Consider the following 21,181-nt stretch of genomic DNA (forward strand, 5'->3'; position numbering starts at 1 on the left):
AACAGGAACCGCCGGATAATAGCCTGACTAAAAACTAAGTCAGAGCTTCTCTCCAACAGTCTATTTCCTACCATATTGGGTCACAAGTGGCATGGAAAATCTTTTGTAAAGGAAAAGGATGGCTAATAAGGTTACACAGAAAGGCCTAAAAACATCTGTGACTACACCAGTGGTGCTGGTCAGGAAACTTTTTTGTCAGATATTACTGATTGCTTGAAAATGAAACTGTTTTGAAAGAGGATCACTTTCGTTTCATTTCCTGATTTCCAAATGATTTAAAAAACAACAACAACAACAAAAAAAAACCAAACACCTTGAAATTATCAAAAGACTCCATTTTGGCACATGGAAAACAGAGCTTAATTTTCCAGTTCAAGCAGTGTTTTCTTTTGCAGCTAATATTAAACAGAAAACAGAAATGTAAAGCATCCAGGCCTAAATGACATATTTGGAAATTATCAAACTTTGACGTTTTGACTCATACGGCCCATTTTTCCTCTCCGGGTTTCAAGATGACAGAATGGCCTTTTTTGGTTGCGGCTCCTGACTTCGGATGGGAAAATCAGCCTGATCCCACTGACCCGTGGCGAGCCGGGCTCAAGGTCTCTGGGGCAGCAATGTCCTAGCAGGGGGCTGCAGCGCTGCCGGCCCTCATGCCCCCTCTCTCTTCCTCCGTCCTTTCATGTGTTTCCGCACTCTGTGGCACTACAGAAGGGCAGAAACACATTGAGAAGGGGACAACGTACCTGCCAATGGCCAGGCAGGGGCCAGGCCAGGCGCGCGGGGCTGGTGGAACAGCCGGGCCCCTCCGCCGCCCCACGGCCGTGGACGCAGGCCTCTCCGCGTGCTCCAAGGGGAAAACAAATGGATTTGCAGTACTGTAAATAGGAACAACTGAACTTCCATCTCCTCCGCTCCAAATTTTTCCATCCAAAGGCCCATATGGCTCAACTTTTAATTATTTTGGCTAATGCTGTATGTAGTAATTCTGTGGTGAATGCTTAAGTGTTTCATTTCTGGTTTCCACGGCAACATTACATCAGATTGCAGACAGCTGGCTCCACAGTCCTAAACCATAACAAATTGGCCAAGCCAACGCACAAAAATCGCGCTCGCTTTAAAGAGATAGCGCTGCCGGGGAGCCAGCGCGGCCGGCAGGGCCCCTTGGCGGGGCCGGCCGGGCGGAGCCGCCTTCCCGCTCGCCTTGGAGCAAGTGCGGCCCCGACACATCTGCACTGCTCTCACGGCGCGCGAGGCCGCCAGCTTGGAGAGCTCTGCTGCACGAGCGCGTGCGGGGCCACAGGGAAACGGGGACTAAATTAACAGCATCTGTAAGTACCCAGGGCTGCACACGGAGGACAGCAGCCACCACGTACCGCATGGCTGCGAAACGGCGGAGAGGCCAAGGCCCAGCCCCGCCACACAGCTCTCGGCCGCTAGCGAGCGTGGCCGTAGCCTGCAAAGACGTTCTCGAATCTGAAAGAGACCGATTCCCTCTGCTGTCCCTACCACCCCGTCTGCTTGGACACCTCCCCTACGTGTGCATCCCAAAGGCCACGCTCTGCGTCGCCTCATACATAAACCAAACGAAAAGCCGCGCATCCAGGAACAAGCAAGAAATTAACACGTGCGCTGCAGTATTCTGCTCCCGGCATCCTCCTCGCTTTCTCTGCCGCTTTTCTCACACAGGCTCTTCACTGCTGCCTGCTCTGGAGGCAAGCAGCACGCGTGGCTCTCTAGCTGTAAAACATCGAGCCCCTTTCACACGCCACAGAAAGAACAAGAGCCCACAATCCTAACCTCGCCCTCTGAATTAGTGCTTTACACACACACACACGCGCACGCACACAGCTATCGTTTATTATGGTACTTGGAATTAATAGGCCAAATGTAAACCAGAAGTAAGTAGCTTGCTTTCGGCACGACTATGTTTGGAAACACTACAGGGTTATAGCAGCAGCGCTTAAAAAACACAAGATACGCAAGACCCGCTGGCCAGGTCCTAATAAAAATGTGTAAGAAGCATCAGGACAACAGGCAGTTAAAGGTATCACAAGTGATTAATCTGTTTCAGCTCCATAAACAAAAACATACATAACTTTTACGTGAGCCGTATGAAGCCATTTAGAGGGATGTTAAACTTTTACAACCCACTTCATGCCCAGCAATCGTACAGCCCCAAACTGAAATGTCTAGGAAATCTCCCATCTAAGGAACTGGAGAATCTCTTAATATCTGCTTACGCCTAAACTGCAATTATTTCTGGCTATCAGACAATTCTTACCTAGCAAAGTGGGGCACAAATACACATGCAGACCTGTGGCATATCACATCATCTACCCCTTGCCAGCTCACTTCAGAACTACAAGCTCACTGCAAATGCAAAGACATTTTGCTGCTCCTTTTAGGAGACGTGGCTACACGTGTCCTTTCTTCTCTCTCTCTCTCTCTCAAACAGGCTTTGCATCCGCCAAAAAAAACAACCGTTCTAACTTTTTTTTTGTATTAAAGATGCCTGGACAAAGTCAGAGACAGGAAAATAGAACAGAAAAGAACTTAAAAGCCCAAGGAAAGGAAGAGAAAAACTAAGAAAAGCTATACATGCTGTGCTGTGCCTAAGAATAACCACAAAAGCCTTTTCTCTTTCTCCCTCTCTGAAACAGGAGGCACATCCTCTCCACATCACGCTACATGCTCAGCGACTTACCAGCTTCGGCATTTATAGGCCTAAAGCTCAGTTTCGAGTAATTCCCCCCGAGTGCTCAGCTGCTGTCAGCTTCGTTACCCTGAAATTTAGGATTAGACCCTTCTTCTGAAGTATTGCATTCGCTCAGAATCCCGCGCACAAAATGCCTCTTCTCTGGAGTTACATTATCAGACACCAAACTGGCTCTGATTTCAGCGCTGAATATGTAAAGAAGAAAAAAAGCGTGATGCTGGACTCAATTAGCTGTTTTCTGCTCACTGATTGATTCCCCCAGTTACTCGCTAGCTGCATAACTTGCAAGAAAGGCATAAGTCATCAGCTCTAAGCAAATCTTCTATTCACCACAAGGAAAAAAGGGAGTGTTGTACATGGCAAACAATCCCTGTTTTCACTGACGAAGGCTTGCTGACCTCTTGCTGGCCTCCAGTTCCTTAATTACTGTCTATGGAATTTCAGTTAAAGAAAAAAATACAGAGAATCTGTGCAAAGCCAGGACGAAGACTGACCCTCAAACGCAACCGCTAGAGCAGAGGCTGTGTCTATAGGAAATATAACTTAAGCCCTTTACCAGGCTCTTTTTATTTTCACTTTTAAATTCTTTTGACAAAAGCCCCCCTGATAATTTCCCTTTATAAAGGGCTAATTTGACACAAAAATAAACCTACTTTAATGTTCTTTAAATTAGCAAACTTACTTTTTTTTTTTCTTGGTTTGCAGTGCTATAAAAAAAAAGAACATCACTAACAACTGGCAATGATGTTTAATTCAGCAATCTCAGCCTGGTCTAGAATCGGCCACATTGTGGCTTTATGAAACACTGTAGGGTGACTTCCAACTTCTCCTCCTAGGCTGGGCTCAAACCTCCCTTCCTTAGAAACAGGCTCTGAGATGCTCAAGTAAATTACAGTCAACCGTACCTAATCCTGGACCTTGAGACAAATCCAGAATTTGGGCAATTCTTTCCAAAGCACAAGAAAATGGAGCAAAACCTCTGCTAATTAGGAGCAGTGCTATCCAGTGGTGGGAAGCAGTAGTGAAGGAATACAACAGCACCCTCTTTAAGCCAAGAATACACAATTTCCCCTTACTCAGAACAATACCTTTAATGGACAGTTAATCTGGGTTCACTCCAGATCAGTCACACGGTGAAATCATAGCAGGACTAAGTATCTACTTCCTTTGATGACTGGCTGATTTTAAATAGCCACCTGGCCATATATCTTTCTTCAATTTTCTCCATCTTTGTATTACCAATTTTACAGCTTTTCTATTCCCTAACAGTCATGTAAACTAGATTTACTGGCACGTTGTAGCTGGGATTTTACCCTTGAATTACTTCAGCCCCAAAACTCTGATGTAAAACCCCATGGAAAATTCTAAGCTTCGGATAAAACCAGCTGGTGTTCTCCAATTTCAATAACATACCAGCCCACATCAAGTGAAACATGACAGCGACTTCCTTGAAACGTATCCCAGATTCCCTTAAAGTTCATGGCCGGGAGTGAAACTGATCTAAGTTTTGGGCTTGCAACTTGAGTTTTGAAGGTTTTGGGTTTCACTAAGAAATTTTCACAAACCTCTAATCCTTAGAGAGGCTGTTTATAGAAAAGTGTGTGAAATTCAGATGTGATAATTTTTATCATATTCTGAGGTTACAAAAAAGGGCCTCCAAAATTTTAGAGAAAATTGCACGTGGTCATAAAGTTTTTTGCCACTCCACAAAATTAACTGCAAGAGCATGAATTGCAAAGACTGTGCGAGTCTAAAACATGTAGCAGTAGTGTCAGCCCCCCAGGTAAACTGAAGAAAAAAGCAGTCCCATGTCTGGGTTTGGCCTGTGGTTACTTACAAGGAAATCAAAGGAGAGTCTAACGGCTACTTTGGTGAAAGACGTATTACACATTAGCTGGTGACGACACTGCTTGCTGAAATTAGTGGGAAATATTTGTCATAAGTAACGAGAGCACAATAATTTAATTCCCCCTGGAGGTCTGTCTTGATACTAGAATAGCTGCTTAGGCAAATTCCTAGATGTTAACTGTTTCCAGGTTTTAGTTAAATAATTTTGAGAAGCACATTGCTGACGTCTGCATCTGCAAGCCAGATACATTTCTTCACGGTGAACAATTTCTCTTGCTGATTAGAATAATTAATTTTAACGACATTACGACTGCGCTCACGTACCACCCGTCATAGGTATATGTGGCAGAATGAAGCTCTGCGTTATATTACTTTGTATCTGTTACCATACAGCATTCCTTTCCAATTCTCCTGCAGACTTTTCTACACACGGGAGAGACAGTCTCTACTTCATCGCGTGTTTTGGCAAGGCTGAGAGGGCATGAGGAGAATCCCTTCTCTTTGGTGTAGACTGTTACTGATGAATGGAGTACTGGTCCTGGAAACCAACCTCCGAGCATTTCAGAAAACCAGTGGTGGAAAGGCAATACATGAAATACAGTGAAATTCATATCAGAGATTGTTTAGGGAAAACAACAACAACAAGAAAACAATGACAGCCCTTTAGCAAAGGGTGTGGTAAGTTAAATTATATTCTTATCGTATTTTTGAACAATCAAACTATTAATGCTACTGTCCTATGTGCAAGAAGTAAACACCAGCAGTGCGGGGGGAAAGGGGCAAGTGGTAAACGACAGGAGCACAATTAAAATCTTCTATTGTACCACAAGTAAAGATTATTCAGCCTGGGTCTGCCAAATAGGGCAGTGAAACACATGGCTTTTGAGATTCTTAGTTCTTGAACTGAGCAGGGCTTTGTTCCAATTTAATAGGCTCGGTCTCTGAAAAGATGGGGGCAGGGAAACCACATTATGGATTACAGCATCTCCTGCTGGCTGATGCATGCAGTGAGAATGGTCACAGGAAAAAGCTGTAACCCACAGTCTCACATCCTCTAGGTAATATGCAGAGAAATTAGGCAGCTGCCCAAAGGCCGAAAGGTATACAAGACAAAATAAGGTGTTAGAATGAATGTTCAACTAATTTGCCTTCCCACCTTCCACCCTCCTGAAATATGTGGCCAAACATTTTGTGGTGAAGTTAGTCAATGGGGCTTGTTTGAATGCAGTCAAAACAGAAGTGGTTAATCACAGTCACCACCTGTGCGTTACTGCAAGCTCTCTCTTCTCTGTCATGATAGCAGGAAGATTTTTCGAAGAGACCTTCCTACAGACTAATTACATCCAGTCTTCACATACACAGGAGCAACTCCTACTGGCAGTGAACAGGAGGTGTACTTGGCCTATACCATTGTCAATTTCTGTGTACAACCTTGTGGTGGCAATATTTGGTCCCACCAGCTAAACAGACACACACGTAGCTAAACTGTACATGAGGACAACTTGGGCAGGTCTTCCATGGTAAGTAGTACTTATTGAAGCGATATAGTTTTAATCCTAAATAAATTTATTTATTCTCCAAATTCTAAAACATTCTGGAAAAAATCAGACCAAATAGGTTAAAAGAAAACCAAAACAACCCAGCCAACACCTTACAGTGTTCTTCAAAGCAACATACAAACACATCTGTGACTTCCCACTCTGTATAGCACTGATCTAACTTCAAACTTTGTGTAGTGCCCTGAAAACTGTAATGGCAATTTGTGTTTCTCTCACAAATGCTCTTGTGTTACTACACGCATGGGAAACCCTGCTGTTAAGCATGGACAGAGATGAGGGGGAAGTTCGTAACAAAAATGCAGTTATTCTTCTGCTACTAGATTCCAGTGCGAGGTGCTGGACACCTCCACTGACTGAGATCACTGGAGAACGAGGACAGACAGTGCCACCCCAGACAGATCCCCATGCTAGACGTACATACAGCCTGGGAATTCTGCATTTTGATGCTGTCTTATTATTGGCTCTTTCTTCATCGTTACTATTAATAAGTGCTGAGAATATTACAGAAACTTGGAAACGAATAATAAATATACTATCCAACACAATGAGGGGCATTAGTGCCTTTCAGGAGATCTTCACACAAATTGGGTCACTAGACTCTTCAGAGCAAAGCTGAATGCTCTGCATTCATTCACAGCCATACTGAGTATCAGCTCCCCTCTGCTACTTCAAAGAGCACACAGGGCCTGGAGGCAGCAACAAGATCTCCAAGAACTGAAACTTGGGAACATCCTGTGCCACTCCTAAGCCTTTCAAGGAAAAAAAAATAAGTTACAAAAACTGGTGGATCCTCTGGTAACAGCAAATCCAGGCCTGAAAGTGCACAGCTTTCAAAATGCTCAAAGTAAACATGTTGTTTCAGTTTAAACACTACTATTTAAATTACAAAATCTAATCCTACCCTAGTCTCCATTCACATCTAACACCAGTTCTGAATATTCACTGACTTCTACCTTAGCTCTAACAAGTTAAAAAGAAGGGCTTTTTTTCCTGTAACATACAGCCCTATGTGATTACCAATGACAACATTAACAAATGGTTAACCACTTCAAAAATCCATCAGTAATAAGAACAAAAATCAATTTTAAAACTGATGTATTTAGAAAGCTTCAGCAATCTGAATCACTGAAATACGTATAACCCTGAATAATACGGATTTGCTGTAGCTACACGTAGATTTACTCGGAGGCAATTGGTGCTATGGAAGTTATATTGTAATTATTTCTTTTCTTCTTAGTCTTGCACTTAACAAAAACAACATAGTAATAACTGTTGTGAGTCAGAGATAACTATCAGACTTGGTCTTTTATCGGAGTTAGCTTTATGCCAAAAAGGGAGCAGGTGCATGGGTAATACAATTCTGATTCAACAGCTACAGCATGTCGCCGACTCAAATGAATAGGACCCAAACACCTTTCTCGCCCATTATTTTGCTTTTCACAATGGTAGTAGATACAGAACCAATACCGAATGCTTATTCAGCTTTTAGCCCCATTTAATGGCTGGACAAATGAAGAAGTCCTCAGGAAATAATACAAAACCCAGGAACAACAAAAGGATATTTCGGCCTAACTAGGCCTATCTCTGTGTGGACTCAATTTGCTGCCTTCTGCTATGAGACAGATCAATAGCAGATGGAAAAGAGCAAAAACGGGACTGGAAGCTTTCCAGAGCTATGGCCTCACGGTAGATGAAGATCTGCGCCGCTCACCTCCAGTTTTGCAGAACTGCTTCAGCGAAAACAAGCGGAGGGCAAGTTTCCTACCAGTAAAGGTGCTGTGCTGGCAGACCCGGCCGAAGAAGCTTCCAGAAGGCAGGTGTAGTAGTAGCACTGCTGCTCTCTCCTCACCCAGCCATTCTGTCAGAGGGAGATGTGTTTTTTGTTCTCCAGGCTCATAAATTGTAAGGACTCTCTAACGAGGCTGATAAGGTGGTACGTAGTGGGGAGGGGGGCTCGGGGCAGCTCTCCTCAAATGAAGGCATGTGTCGCTACCTGGGTGCCTGCGCTAATGAGCTCCGCGTGGCCGACCATTATGTGATGATCAAAACTGCAGCGCACAAGCCCAACAAAACAGCTCAGTCCAGGGATAATTACAACTTCATTGAACTTGCATCTACAGAAGCTGTCGGTGAAGTTAATTAGTGGTTTGTTTCTGTGACAGTGTGCGCATGATACACACACTTCTGTCACAATCTCCCTCCTTTTTCTCTCCTTTCCCCCACTCCTGCATCAAATATGACAACCGGTACCAATTAGCAGTCTTTCAGCAGAGGGCACAGAACAGGATTTATATGGGTTTCTCCTAATACTGGTCCTTCAAACAGAGCTCTGGGGATGGAGCAGCCCTTCCAGGCTTCTTTTTAAGATGGACAGAGAATTTCAACCCCCTAAAGTTATCAAATGAGCTCCTGTCTTTAAGAAGCATAAAAGGCACCTCAGTAATGGGAAAGAATGTGGTAATTTTGAAATCCTCTTTCCCTGGACTTTCTGAATCCTGAGGACAAATAGGTCCTTATCTAAAACCCAGAAAGGGATTCATTTGTAATCTGCACCTGTTTTACAACCCAACACTTGGCAAAAGGCAATGAAAGCTTGTCTAGAGCTACTGTGAGCAGCCTTCATTTCAACAGAGATGAAAAATCAATATTCACAAATCAATTTGTAAAAAATGATGAGGTATTTCAGGCTTTATACATCTCACTAAGAAGAAAAACAATTTCAACTGCATTTCCACATTATGAAATAAATAATACACATGACTTTGTTGTGAAACAAAGGTTCACGGTGAGGTTTAAACCCACCAACTGCTCTAAAGTGGCAGAGAACCAAGTCACCTACTGGCTTGGCAAGGCTTTTGTTTTTTTTTTTTTTTTTTGTTTGTTTCTTAACAGCAAGCAAACAGGACATACAAGTAACAACACAGAAATTACATCAGGCTGCCTCCCTTCGGATACTGAGGAGATGACCCTTCAACCCTTTGTTGTTTATCTCTTGGACTTAATTTTAAAAGGGTACGAAATGCAAGTTTCCATTCCCTGGCACAGTAATTTAAAAGAAGAGGAGCTGGGAAAAAGAATCTTTAAATCTTTGAAATGTGTTTAGTAGCAACACCAAGGATGTTAGTCATAAACACATGACAGTTACACAAGCTAAAAAAAAAAAAGTGTGAGTTTCCTATTTATTTTTTTAACAAAAGAAAACCAACAGCTAATGGTATTTGCCCTTTAGAGGTTATCTCATTGGTGGCTGTTCTTATGTTTTAGGCAGACCTGACTTGAAAGTATGAAGCACTTACAGATCTCCACATGTTCTGCCTACATTTTTAGATTCTCTGAATGCTTAGTTTCTACCTTTTTTTTTTTTTTTTTGGTCCTGAAATGTTGTTATCAGGCAAAACTAGACCAAGATTTTCTGTAAAAACATAATGACCCATCCTCCCAAGTCCTCCTAACTACCAGCAGGTCTCTTTGCCTGGGAAAATAAAACAAGAAATGGAAAAAAAATAAAAAAAACTATACTAGTGTTTTGATCTCTCTTAAATCCCCAAAGTTATTAAACAAATGTATAGCAAGTGAATTAAAACTACGATTTTCCTGAATTTCCTCAACCTGCAAGTATCCTACAATTCACTTTTATCATTTGTGTGTACGAAATGTTCACAAAATGATCAAGTATGATCACAGTGTTCCATTAGAAATTGCCTAGTAACAATTTGGCCACGAGACTGAAAAAAACAGAAATCAGAAAAAATGCCAACAGAATCAGAAGAGTCATTGCCCAAGGAGTTTTAATTCAAACCAGAAACTTCAATTTCAGTGACTCATATTTTAAATTACTTTCTGGGGCTAGAAGGCAGTGGGCTACCTAACAGAATGTTTCTAATATATGGAAAAACATCTTTGCTCCTTGGACTCTATAAAATGAGTGTGGTAGTTCTGAGTTTCCAAGTCTGCAGAATACAAATCACACAAATGGCACTGAAAGTCAACCGATTTAGCAAAGGAAGGGCTTGAACACAGAATCATCTCTGTGCCTCTCACAAGCTGGTCATTTTAGATTAATAGAGATGTCCTTTGGCAAAACAGTCTGGGTGAACACATGCACTATCTCTAGACATATCTGACACTTTACACTACTTGTTTTCCTCCCTCTTGCATGTCAGTTACAGCTCAGTCTTTCACCCCAGTTAACCCTAGTTGCTTTTTGGTCCAGAAAGAAGCCAAGCTGACATTTGTTCTAACATGAACTTTTGTTTCTGCACATGATCTGCTCTTCACTTGAAGACATGCAGTTTCACAGCTTCTGTTAAATGCAACGAGGATAAAAAATAGCAACAAGGGCAAAAATCTGGGGAGGTATTTAGAACAATAGAATACAGATTCCCTCATTGATGTTAGCAGGAAGATGGTTCAAATCCCACCAGAACAACAGAGAGATGCAAGAAAGCTCTTGGCTGGAAGAGTAAAGACAGCTTATGAAAATAATTTTAGAGAAGAGGTGCCAAGTCATTCCATTTGGGAGCAAATACTGAGTCATATTTAGTCCTCAGAGGTATATACAGCTTTTGGTAACTTCAACACAAGCATAAACCATTATCAGAATATTTAAGAGTAAAACTCAGTAGACCTCTGAGATTTTACTAAAGTAAATGAGAGTTCTGTGGCTTTTCTGCTTTAAGTATTTTAGTCAAAAGCCTTAAGGGGGGACTGTCCAGGCTATAAATACTAATGAGGAAAAGATCAACACACTTTCACTTGGCTAAAGAACCAATGCAGAAGAGCAAGGATTCTTCCTTCTATATTCTTTGCACATTTCGCATATAGCTGAACAAAGTAGAAGGCAACATCTGTTCCTCCCTGTTCCCACCTAACCGAACATGGGCATTTTTTTTTGAATACAAACAAGAAAATCCTTCTCCACCACAAAATATTTTAAACATCTCATAAAATGACATAGCATTCCTCTTTTCATTTAGGGAGGAAAAGCTAACCGTCTGCTGCAGTTAGCAGGAAATTCCATTGACAGTAAAATAAATAAATCAATCAATGGGCTCAGAAGTCTATGATTCAATTATATGGGTTACTAAGAGCTTGGATTTGACAGCCAAATGTGTTCTTCTGTAAGATTTATCAGTGAAATTTCAATTAGAGAAATGAAGTGGAATAAACTACTCTGTGGAAACGAAGATATTTGGAACGAAAAATTAATTAATTCAGTATGGCATGACACAAAGACTGATGCCCATGAAAACAAGAGAAGCTACAAAACTCAGAAGTAAAAATAAGGGAAGAAAGCTGCCTTACTACTTATGGGTCTCACAAAAGCTGCAAACTCTGCGCTGAGAGTTAGAAAATACAGAGTTAAAACTGTTTGAAAGCAGCAGGCAGCTAGGACTTAGCCAGACCCTCAGCTAGGATGCATCAACAGCTGGGAAGACCTGAGAAACTCTGATGATTCACAGTAACTGAGAAGTAACGTGAAACAATTCTAAATATATGTATATATATATATAAAACAAAACAAAAAAATAACACACCTCTTTCTGTGCATTAAAAAACAAAAACTATGTAATACAATAACAGAACCCAAAGATTTAAAATCTCTATTAAAGATTTGCTGTAGACAGAACATATCATCATAAGGTCAAATGATAGATTTGCTATTATAAATCACCAAGTAAATCAGGATACCGCTGCACCGCAATGAAAGACTTTAAATATTAAATGATACTGGGAAGCTATATCAAAAGGACAGGTACTTACATTACAATTGGAAGACCCATCAAATGTTGAGTAAGAACCATCAGGCCAGTCTGTAGTATCTACAGTACTTGATTGCCTGTGCTGGGCTTCATACTCCTTCAGCTGCAATTTGAAAAGACAGAGAACACATTTTCCAGTGAGAAGGAGCTATCAGTCTTCTTTAAAATAGCAAGAGTTAATGTCTTTTCATTCTTTTTTCCCCAGTATCACTGTGGAATGGGGAGAATCAAGACCTTTTGCATTGTCTCTCTCACTTGTTTAAAATAAACTCATTTATTTTGCAATCAGCAGTTTTAATGATGAGATTTATTTTTTAAAGAAAGTGATCTGTAAATACCGAATTTTGATGAATTATCATTGGCAAAATATAAATTACCCATCCCCGTCAGAGGCACAGTTTATACTGGACAGACTCACAATATTCTACCAATTTCCTTGATAAAGAAAATGATCTGCAGTGAGGACTAGGAACTGATTTTTATAATTTTACAACTAAAGAACATTTTTTCCACTTTCCAATAAAAGTCTAAATATTTACAACCAACCCTACCAGAGTCAAATTGTTGAGAGGATCATCAAGAACTGATGATTAAAAAAAAGAGAGAAAAAAAAAAAAAAAGAGTTGCTGCTAATAGCTCAGACCACTAGAGGGAAACAATACTGGTGTATATACAGTGAATATTAAAGATCAGGTAGAATTCTCTCCCACCATTTTTTTTAACAGCAGAGATCCCAATATTACCCCCCTGGTGATTTTAAATTTTTGCATTTTTTTCATGTTATGATTCCCAGTAAAGCAGTATTTTCTTCAGACAATAATGTAACCTTATATTCTATGATAGCCTATAGTCATGATTGAGCTCATGTTTTCTGAATCTCAGGTACCCATACAGAACATCCTGTGCTCCATCATGTTATTTTGCTCAAGGGAACAAAATGAAGAGTGGCATACAAACTTTATCATTGGCCTTTTGGCTTCTGAGCAAACAGTTGTTTTTCCTGTGGCTCATCAAAATTCAGATTTTGTAAAGAAACACTTGTGTCAGTCACTAATCTGTCAAAAATTACATCTGTTCTGATTTTAATGTCAAATACCAAAAATGGCTGAGTATGTTTATTTTTAGGACTCAATTCATTTGCCATATATTAAGCATCTATTTTTGGCTAAGCTAAGCTATGTGTTCCCATGAACAATGCAATTCCTATCTAATTTATACTACCTACTGCAAAGTAACAAACAGGCAGTTTTTCCCCTTTTCTTCTCTGTTTTGTGAACAACTGAAAACTTCAAATTGGTATATCCTACATCATAAAACATGTTTCCCAGGAAAACTGAAGTGTGTACTTATCATACCCTAGCAAGTGCTTCCTCAATAGTGATCATCTTCTCTTTGACCATCATCATTAGCTGGATCCGTTCCTCATCACTCATCGTGATCTCACTGGCCACATACCCGACGTCCTCTCCTGCAGAGAAACGCACCGATAAAACAACCGTGTGAAAGAGGTCACACACAGGGTGGTATATACTGGAATTGGATTTTAGCTGGACTCTGAGATGTGGTCACCGCATAGATCTGGCTGGCCAGAATAGACCCTCCCCAGACCAATCTCAGTATGATTTGACAGGACTGAATGATTTGGAAGTAACTAAGCAATGATATGAAGTAAATTAGGGCTAGAAAAAACAAGTGTACTGACACTGAAATCAAGACAGTATATGAGAAGAAGAAATAAAATGTGACTGATATAGTTATTGACCCTAAAGATGAGAATCAAGAGAAAGTGCTAATGCCAGGAAAGTCCTGAACTCAGCCCTGAGGAATACTTCGGTCAGCTGAGTGGATGGGAAGCCGTTCCAGGAACAGTGTGCTGGGCCCTCTTAGCTCTCTGCTGTAGAGCTATGAGCTGGCACACAGTGCTGGATGTATTTGGCCTCCCAGCTCTAGGACGTCTTCTGACATGAGCTTGGAACGTCAGCGCGGAGAGTTAGAACTTGAGAGCCAACGAGGACCCACACTTAACTGACAATATAAATGAGCCCCTTTTCAACCTCATAAGCAGGTTCCTAAAATTTTTCACAATCCATCTGAACACAGTCACGGTGATGCAGGGAGGCATCTGTTTGCAACAGAAGGATCTAACAGATACACATGGGAAAAAAAGAAATTTTCTTTGTGAAGCAAAATATTTAAAGCAATGCACGGCTGCATTTTTTGAAGAATTAGAGAAGTAGACCTGACAGTTTACGTGGAATCAATCCTTAAATTTTCACTATTCACCAGATGCATTTCTACTACTTCTTGTAGTGTCTTTTCCTGCAATGAGAGGCTGGATTAAAGCCTAACGCAAACAGGTCTACATAACCAAATGCCAAAGAAAGGAGAAACACCTTTCTAATTAAAACAGGTAAAAATTTATCTCATCAAGTCAGGATCAGAAGAAAAAGCATCATTCATTTTTATATGTTATTTATAAGTATCTGTTAATCACATCATTTTGTGCATGTGCCATCACTGACAACAAGGACTGAAGGCGTCCTAGCAACTTGGAGTTGTGGCCTCACAGAATGCAACTCGTCCTTCTGTGAGCCCTGACACAATGAACCAAGTCAGCGATACTTCCAGATCCACAGATCTGTAAATACGACACTGCTGCAAATGAGTTTTACTCTTTTGTAAGGTTGGATCCTTATATTTTATATGGATAGGTTCAAAAGCCCTTTAAAAACATTTACCTTTGGAAGTCTGCCTCATTAGTCCTTTCTGGTTCTTTCGGAAATTCTGCCAAAAAAACTTATTTTTCTTTTTCCAGTCTGCTTTCCCTAAGAGAAAATGAGGGAGGGGGAAAGAAGGGAAAGGGAAGAAGAATTTCAAAAGGAAACATTAGTTAGTAAACACTATAGAAGCTATCAAGTTATATTTTCTAAGACAAAAATGAGAATAAAAAATCCCAAATTTTCTTTGTTTCTTGAGTTAGTCTGTACTAGAACTATGCTGATGTAGCTAATTCAGAGAAATGCACATTCTTTTATAATTGCCAATGCTATAGATGACCGAGATAAGCCAATAACTTACATATTTTGAACTATAAACAGAAAATATTTTACATTCGTTTTGATATCTGTTGAGCTGTTAATGTCAAGTTTGGAAGTGTTTTTGAAGTATTTCGTTGTTTTATTCTTTTTAGCTGAACCATGATTACGCAGCAAAAGCTACAAGTCAGATAAGGAATTCTCTAATATATGTGTGCATATCTATATAGAAAATAAACACGTTGTGTGTATAAATACACACATACGTTCTGCTACTTGGCATGAGAAATTTCAGGAGACCTTCAGCTACATCTGACTCTTGCTCACTGTATGCCTTGATTGTGCAAGGCTGGGACTACATGTCCATTAACATCAGATCTGCATACTGCTTGATGACCCAGAAGTAAATTATTTATTCTAGAAAAGTAACAGGATCTGGATCAAAAAAAGGCATATAATTGTGCTCTGTTGAATTAACCAGGACACATGCTACCAAGTTTATGCCATCTGCAAGAGAACATACTGTGCCTGATCTGGCAGAAATGCTACTGATTTGGATCTACTTCATCCCTCTGTTTTTCAAAAATTCAAGCGAATGCAGTTTGTTCTGTGCCACTGAGTTTCAGCACGTGACTATGGTATTTTGGATCTTGCCTTAGAAGCCCCAGAGTTGGGCTTATTGACTCTTTGAAAAACAGCTTAATTTTGCACTGTGTGGAAATGATCCTAGAAAAAATTTTAAAAAGAAACAACCCCTCTGCTCTAATTTTTCTTCAACTCTCCAGTGAATAAAATAACACTAAAAAAACCCAACACCCTATCCAGAATTTTACCGATTTCACTAATGAGTTTGGATACCAATTTGAACTAATTATGGTAAGTTAAAAAAAAAAGTGAAAGACAACAGAAAACAAATACATATTTAAGAATGCAAAATATTTCAGAAACAAAAGACGAGCCTCTGGCACGACATGCACAAACACAGTTATTCACTGGTGGTGGTAACTTTCAGAATACAAATGGATAGGCTAGCAGTGATCAAACATTAAGGAATTTGAAATTCAATATAACAAGTCAAAAGCTGTGCATTTATCACATGGCAATGCTGGCTGAGCTGCCTCTGAGATCACCGAGACCCCCGGCATCTCACGTTTAAAGCTCCCTCCCCACGCACAGAAATGCTGCTGACTTCTGCTATCATTCTGTTTACTCAGCTCTTCACATCCTAGCACAAGCAAAACTGAAAACCTGTTTAAGAATTCAATAGAAGTATCAAATAAAATGAAATATACTGACCTACAGAGCCTTCTTCCGAACTTGATTTATGAATGGAGAGCCTAGAACACAAAAGAGAAATGGACTTATTGATGCAGACTTCTCGCATTTCATGGGAGCTGTCTGATTACAGTAAATTATAGTTTCCAAACAATACATCATGAGCCGTTTCTCTTCCTCTTTCTTCCAAATGCAGCATGTTGGAAACAAAACCTGAACCCACTGGTCTGACCACAGTAACTGAGTTTCCCTCTGCAAGCTCTGAAAAACGCCTTTGACCAGCACAGAAAAACATAACTGACAGAAGCCTATGGTTAAGCCAAAAGTGTCTCGGAATCCCTCAGAAAAAGACTTTTTCACATACTTCCCTCCCTTTCATTTCATTGGCTGCTTTAGAAACTGTAGCACTGGGATGCTGTATTTGTTTAGGTTTTAACAGTTGTGGGTCTTTTTGTTTTTCATCTGGAAATGCTTTATAAATATGCATTCATTAAACTTTCAGAAAGCCACCACGAGGAAGACAGGAGTAGAGATTCAAAGACAAGCTGAAAAAAACTTGTCCAGACCCTATGAAGTGGGACCACGGATGACCGGCGACTACAGCTGCTTCCTCCTTTTTCCTTTCTGTGTGCTTTCCCACCAGTTTATGCTCCCTTACTAAAAAGCTAGTTAGAGAGACTTATTTTAACCGAACATGGACTTTACAAACAACCCACTAATATAGTACATAAGTCTTTTGTTCTCGGTCTTTATGTTCATTGAACCAGTTTTCCATAATGGATTCCAACTCAGTGCCAACGTTCATTGTGGGACCTCTGATGAGACAATATTACCCTCCCACCCCCAGCCCCCCTTCATTGCCTTTTTTTCTCTCTGTGTAAATGGAGCTAATAGAAATTACCAAATCTTGTGAAATTCTTTGAAGCTTTCCTACAGGAATCTCTAACCAGGCTGAGCCAAGCCAGTGAAATTACTCTTGCCAGCTTCAATGGCTTTGCTTGAGGCTCCAAGTGCAAAGCATTACTGCAGTATTTTTGGCTGAGAGCTCTGCCCTGTTACATGACAATGCCCTATTGTGCCGTGCCTGTGCTGTATCCATGCAAAATGGAAACACATACATCCCAGCATACCAAGAAGAATTCAAGCCAAATCATTCTGTGAACGAGGCCATGGAAGACATACATGTCATATTCTAGTTGCTGTCTACAGTGTTTACACGGGTTCCTTGCGTTTTCTTGGACTCCCAGAAGAGGGCAATGAAGAGTTTTTGATAAATTCAGTAAACCTCTTGAAGGCAAATTTTAGTTTAAACCAGTTCAGAGTTTAAAAGATGTAAGCAATTACTGGCCAACGTTTAGTAAGCATGAAAAACACACTCATCAATTTGCAAAGACATCATTAGAGGGGAAATGAGACAGTATGAAGTTTCAGTTTGATTTAGAAATTCATCTAGGCAGAGAGGGTTTGGCATAGCAAAGCTCTGAAATCTGACCTCTTTCAACCTCAGACTGATTAAAAAGTTAATCCAGCACAGACTGCAAACCAACTGAAGTAGCTAAACTTCAGATTTGGAGTGCATCAGGTGGAGGGAGACATTTAGTGTTTTCCTTGCTGATAAAGTTTACCTTTGAAGAGAAAAAGTTAATGATATAGGTGTATGCCACCAACCGCTTGGTATTTAAGATGTCAGAATAAGAAATGCAGAAGAAAAATAACCTTCTATACCTTCTGGGTAAAATAACCAGAAAATCCAGTGCCAAAAACACCAGACTTTCCACATCCAGACATTTAAAGTAAAGATGTCAGTGAGTATTTTTTAAATAAAGGAAAAAGATTAAAAGTATGTGGACTTTTATACAGAGACAACAAAGTAAAAAGAAAGCCACCTCCTGTTGGAAGTGACAGAACTAAACCAGTAAATATTTTGTACCTGAGCACTGACCTCACCCATCAAGTGAACAGTTACTTTATCTTAAATTAATTCACTATTCACAAAATGAACCAAATCACCATCCTTGGAGAGTGAAATCTCTTAATTATCAGAACTTCGCCTCACTAGTGAAATCAGCCTCAAAGCAGAGGCTATCTCTTGCGCTCTTCAGCCTCCAAATCCATTTGAATTCTTTTCTTCTCTTCCACAGTTGCCAACAATGATGCTAGTAAGCAGCAGGTGTAGTGGCAATGTTTGTGATGTGGACATCTGTTCCCTGGGAATTAGCCTGAGGCCACCAACTCATTCCATGCTGGTTTCCAAAGAAGGGGAAGAGCAACAGGAGCATACTTGTGATGCTCCTGAGCCAGAGAGGGTGAGGAGATGAGTAGGATCCACAGCAAGCAGACTGCCTTCTCCTTTATATCTGATTTAATAAGTATACTGAGTTTCATCAGAGGATGCAAATTCCAGTTATCATTTCATGCATTCCCTGAAGAAGAAATCTTCCATGTCTGGGCTGACCTTGAAAATGCTAACAGCTGGTCTTAAAGGATGGAAATGCCAACAAAGCCTACCACGCAGAGCCTGACAAAGCATTTGCTTCTTAGCTCTGTCAGACAACTCTGACACTTAAAAATGCTCAGTGAAATCAATCAAGTGCTTTACTTCCTAGCATAGTACCTCCGAGTTGCTTTACGTCTGATTTGCCAATTACACTCCCTTACCCTGTTAAATCTGCAGCTCCTCTGTGAACGTGCGCTGAAAGTGATTTGTGTTCTTCCATTCATAGACTGATAACTTGTACTGAAAGTTAATGATGCAGTGACACTTGGCAGAAGTCTCAGCACTGCGTGCCTGAAAGGGAGCCAAATGCCATTACTCCACCACGGAGGCCTTCATTTTTGTTGTGGTCTGATGTACAACTTCATTAGCAAGCTTTCAGATGAAATGTACTATGTCACAGCATATAGCAGGAGAAATATAGGGGTATATGTTCAGACAGAAAGGAAGACAAAAGATTTATGGCCAGAGGGAAGGAGTACTTTTGTATCTGCCCCAAATCTCTGGGAGTGAGCTTCAGAATGGATCAAAACTTAAATCCATTAATCTCACAAATTACAAACGATCTTCTAGGCCTTTACTTAGGGCCTCTCAGAGCCACGCTGCCATAACAAACAAACAACAACAAAAAAAGCAGCACTATAGAGTATCTAAAAATCGAGCTACTACTTTGGGGAATAACAAGATATTACTTCATTCCTGCCTCAGAGAGATGACGGCTTTCAGTGGAGCTGAGTAAATTACACCAGAACACTCGGTGATCAGTGACACAAAATCTGGTAGCTAGGAACTAGATGATCAAAAAGACTGACTTAACAGAAATGGTTTAACATTCAGTGCCAAAGTGTGCTAGTACACAAACAAGACTGACACAAAAGACAGTATTTCAAATGCTGGAGGTTTGCAGATGACAGAGTACTTGGAGATACCTGCTGAAGAAAATGACAGGAAAAAGAAAAAAAAAAACACGCAGTAACAATTTAATCCTAAAAGGCAGAAAGAAGGATGGGACATTCCAATGGCAGTATGGAGAATGAATATATATGGGAATAGCCTCTATGACTGAAGTTACTCATGTTCAAGAAAAATGAATTCCAACCAGAAGAGGTAAAGAGAAAAGCTGTAAGGATCAGGGAACTGGACACTTCATCTTAACAGAGAAGGCTAGACAAGTTTTGCCTCTTCAGCTTGCCAAATTGAAAGCTGAAAGGAAATTAATTTACTGCCTATTAATAAAAAAGGCACAGGAACAAGCAGACATAAGGTGGTAAGAAACAGGGAGTTACCATTTCCTAACTATTTGGACAAACTTAGACCAGTAGGTAGAGAATGGGAGGGCAGCTTTAAAAACTGCTTCTGAGAGGATGCCTGAAAGATGTGGACCAGACCAGACATCTGATGAGGATGAGCTGGACATGAGGACTGCCTCTGGAGGGCACTTCTAGTTCTTTTTGCAGACTGTGGGTTCATCGCTTTTGTACGAACAAGAGCAAAGCCAGGCAAGCACAATGGTCTTTGAATCCATCTGTCCATAAAAGCGCTGCAGCTGGGATGACCTCGATGTACCAAAGCAACCTCTCCCTTTATAAATTATCTCTGAAATCCTGGAGGTGGGCTCTAAAAACTGGAATACAAGGAAGAATTGATGCACAAATTTGCTTCACAAGCCCATTGCAACTGAATCTGGTCACAAAGAGGCTTTTAACTTGGCTGTGTTCAGCTTCCCTTGTTAACTCTGGGCTGGTTCTGACCCAGAGAGAGAAACGCCATGGCTTGTCTTGCACAGGGAGCGGCTGATTTCTCAAGACACACGTTCACACGCGCCTCGAGATGTGGTGCGCTGGTACACCACAGAATGGGAAAAAGAAACCAGTGACACCATGTGCTGCTTTTATGAATGCACCCGAGCATTTTTGAAAGCTCATCATTCCTGAAGCAGAACTAACACGGGGACTGAGAATGACAGGAAGGCTGATGGGTTTCTGTTCTACCACTAAGTATGTTCGATGCAGATGTGCTTTAACACACGGCTACATCTCGTTTATGGCACATAAAATCCACAGGTGCACAGCACCATCTGTTAATGAAACCACTACTGCTATGATCTTCAATAAGCTGATACTGGCCCTCTCCTTTTTCCCGATGACTATTTATAGACCATTGAGGAAAATGCTTTTCATGGGATTTTCAGTCTACAGATATTATTCACATTCATAGCAGCAGACAAACTGATGTAAAAGCCCACGCTGGCTTCCGCCGCCAAGCCATTTGGTTATCCGTGTGCATTAGAAATGGCCCAGTCACATAATTAGTATCAAAAACTGACAGACTTGTAACTGCTGCTGACTGAACACAAGGTAATTTATCTAACCAGAGCTGGCACAGCAAAGAAAATGGGCCTTTGGTATTTTTATCAAATTTGCATGAACCTGAAGAGAAAGCAGGCCTGCAAGATTCTGACCTTGCTGGCACCAGTGTGAGAAAGAGAT

General features: G+C 40.8%; 1 protein-coding gene across 12 annotated transcripts in view; it reads right to left on the reverse strand.

Annotated features, from left to right (window-relative positions):
• The window catches only part of LOC118244027 (SAM and SH3 domain-containing protein 1-like), a 562,909-nt gene that overhangs the window by 36,049 nt on the left and 505,679 nt on the right, over positions 1-21,181 (reverse strand). For 6 of the 12 annotated variants that reach the window (XM_035538691.2, XM_035538692.2, XM_035538695.2 and 3 more), the window contains 4 exons: positions 16,220-16,260; positions 14,627-14,713; positions 13,244-13,356; positions 11,890-11,991 (listed from right to left, as the gene is read on the reverse strand). In XM_035538691.2, the coding sequence (XP_035394584.2) occupies positions 11,890-11,991; positions 13,244-13,356; positions 14,627-14,713; positions 16,220-16,260 (343 nt within the window). Of the gene's footprint in view, positions 1-2,707; positions 3,014-11,889; positions 11,992-13,243; positions 13,357-14,626; positions 14,714-16,219; positions 16,261-21,181 lie in introns of those variants that run through there. The other 6 variants (XM_035538690.2, XM_035538696.2, XM_035538700.2 and 3 more) reach the window with 3 other exon arrangements.

Source organism: Cygnus atratus, chromosome 3, assembly GCF_013377495.2.
Source record: "Cygnus atratus isolate AKBS03 ecotype Queensland, Australia chromosome 3, CAtr_DNAZoo_HiC_assembly, whole genome shotgun sequence".
In the NCBI taxonomy this organism is placed as follows: domain Eukaryota; kingdom Metazoa; phylum Chordata; class Aves; order Anseriformes; family Anatidae; genus Cygnus; species Cygnus atratus.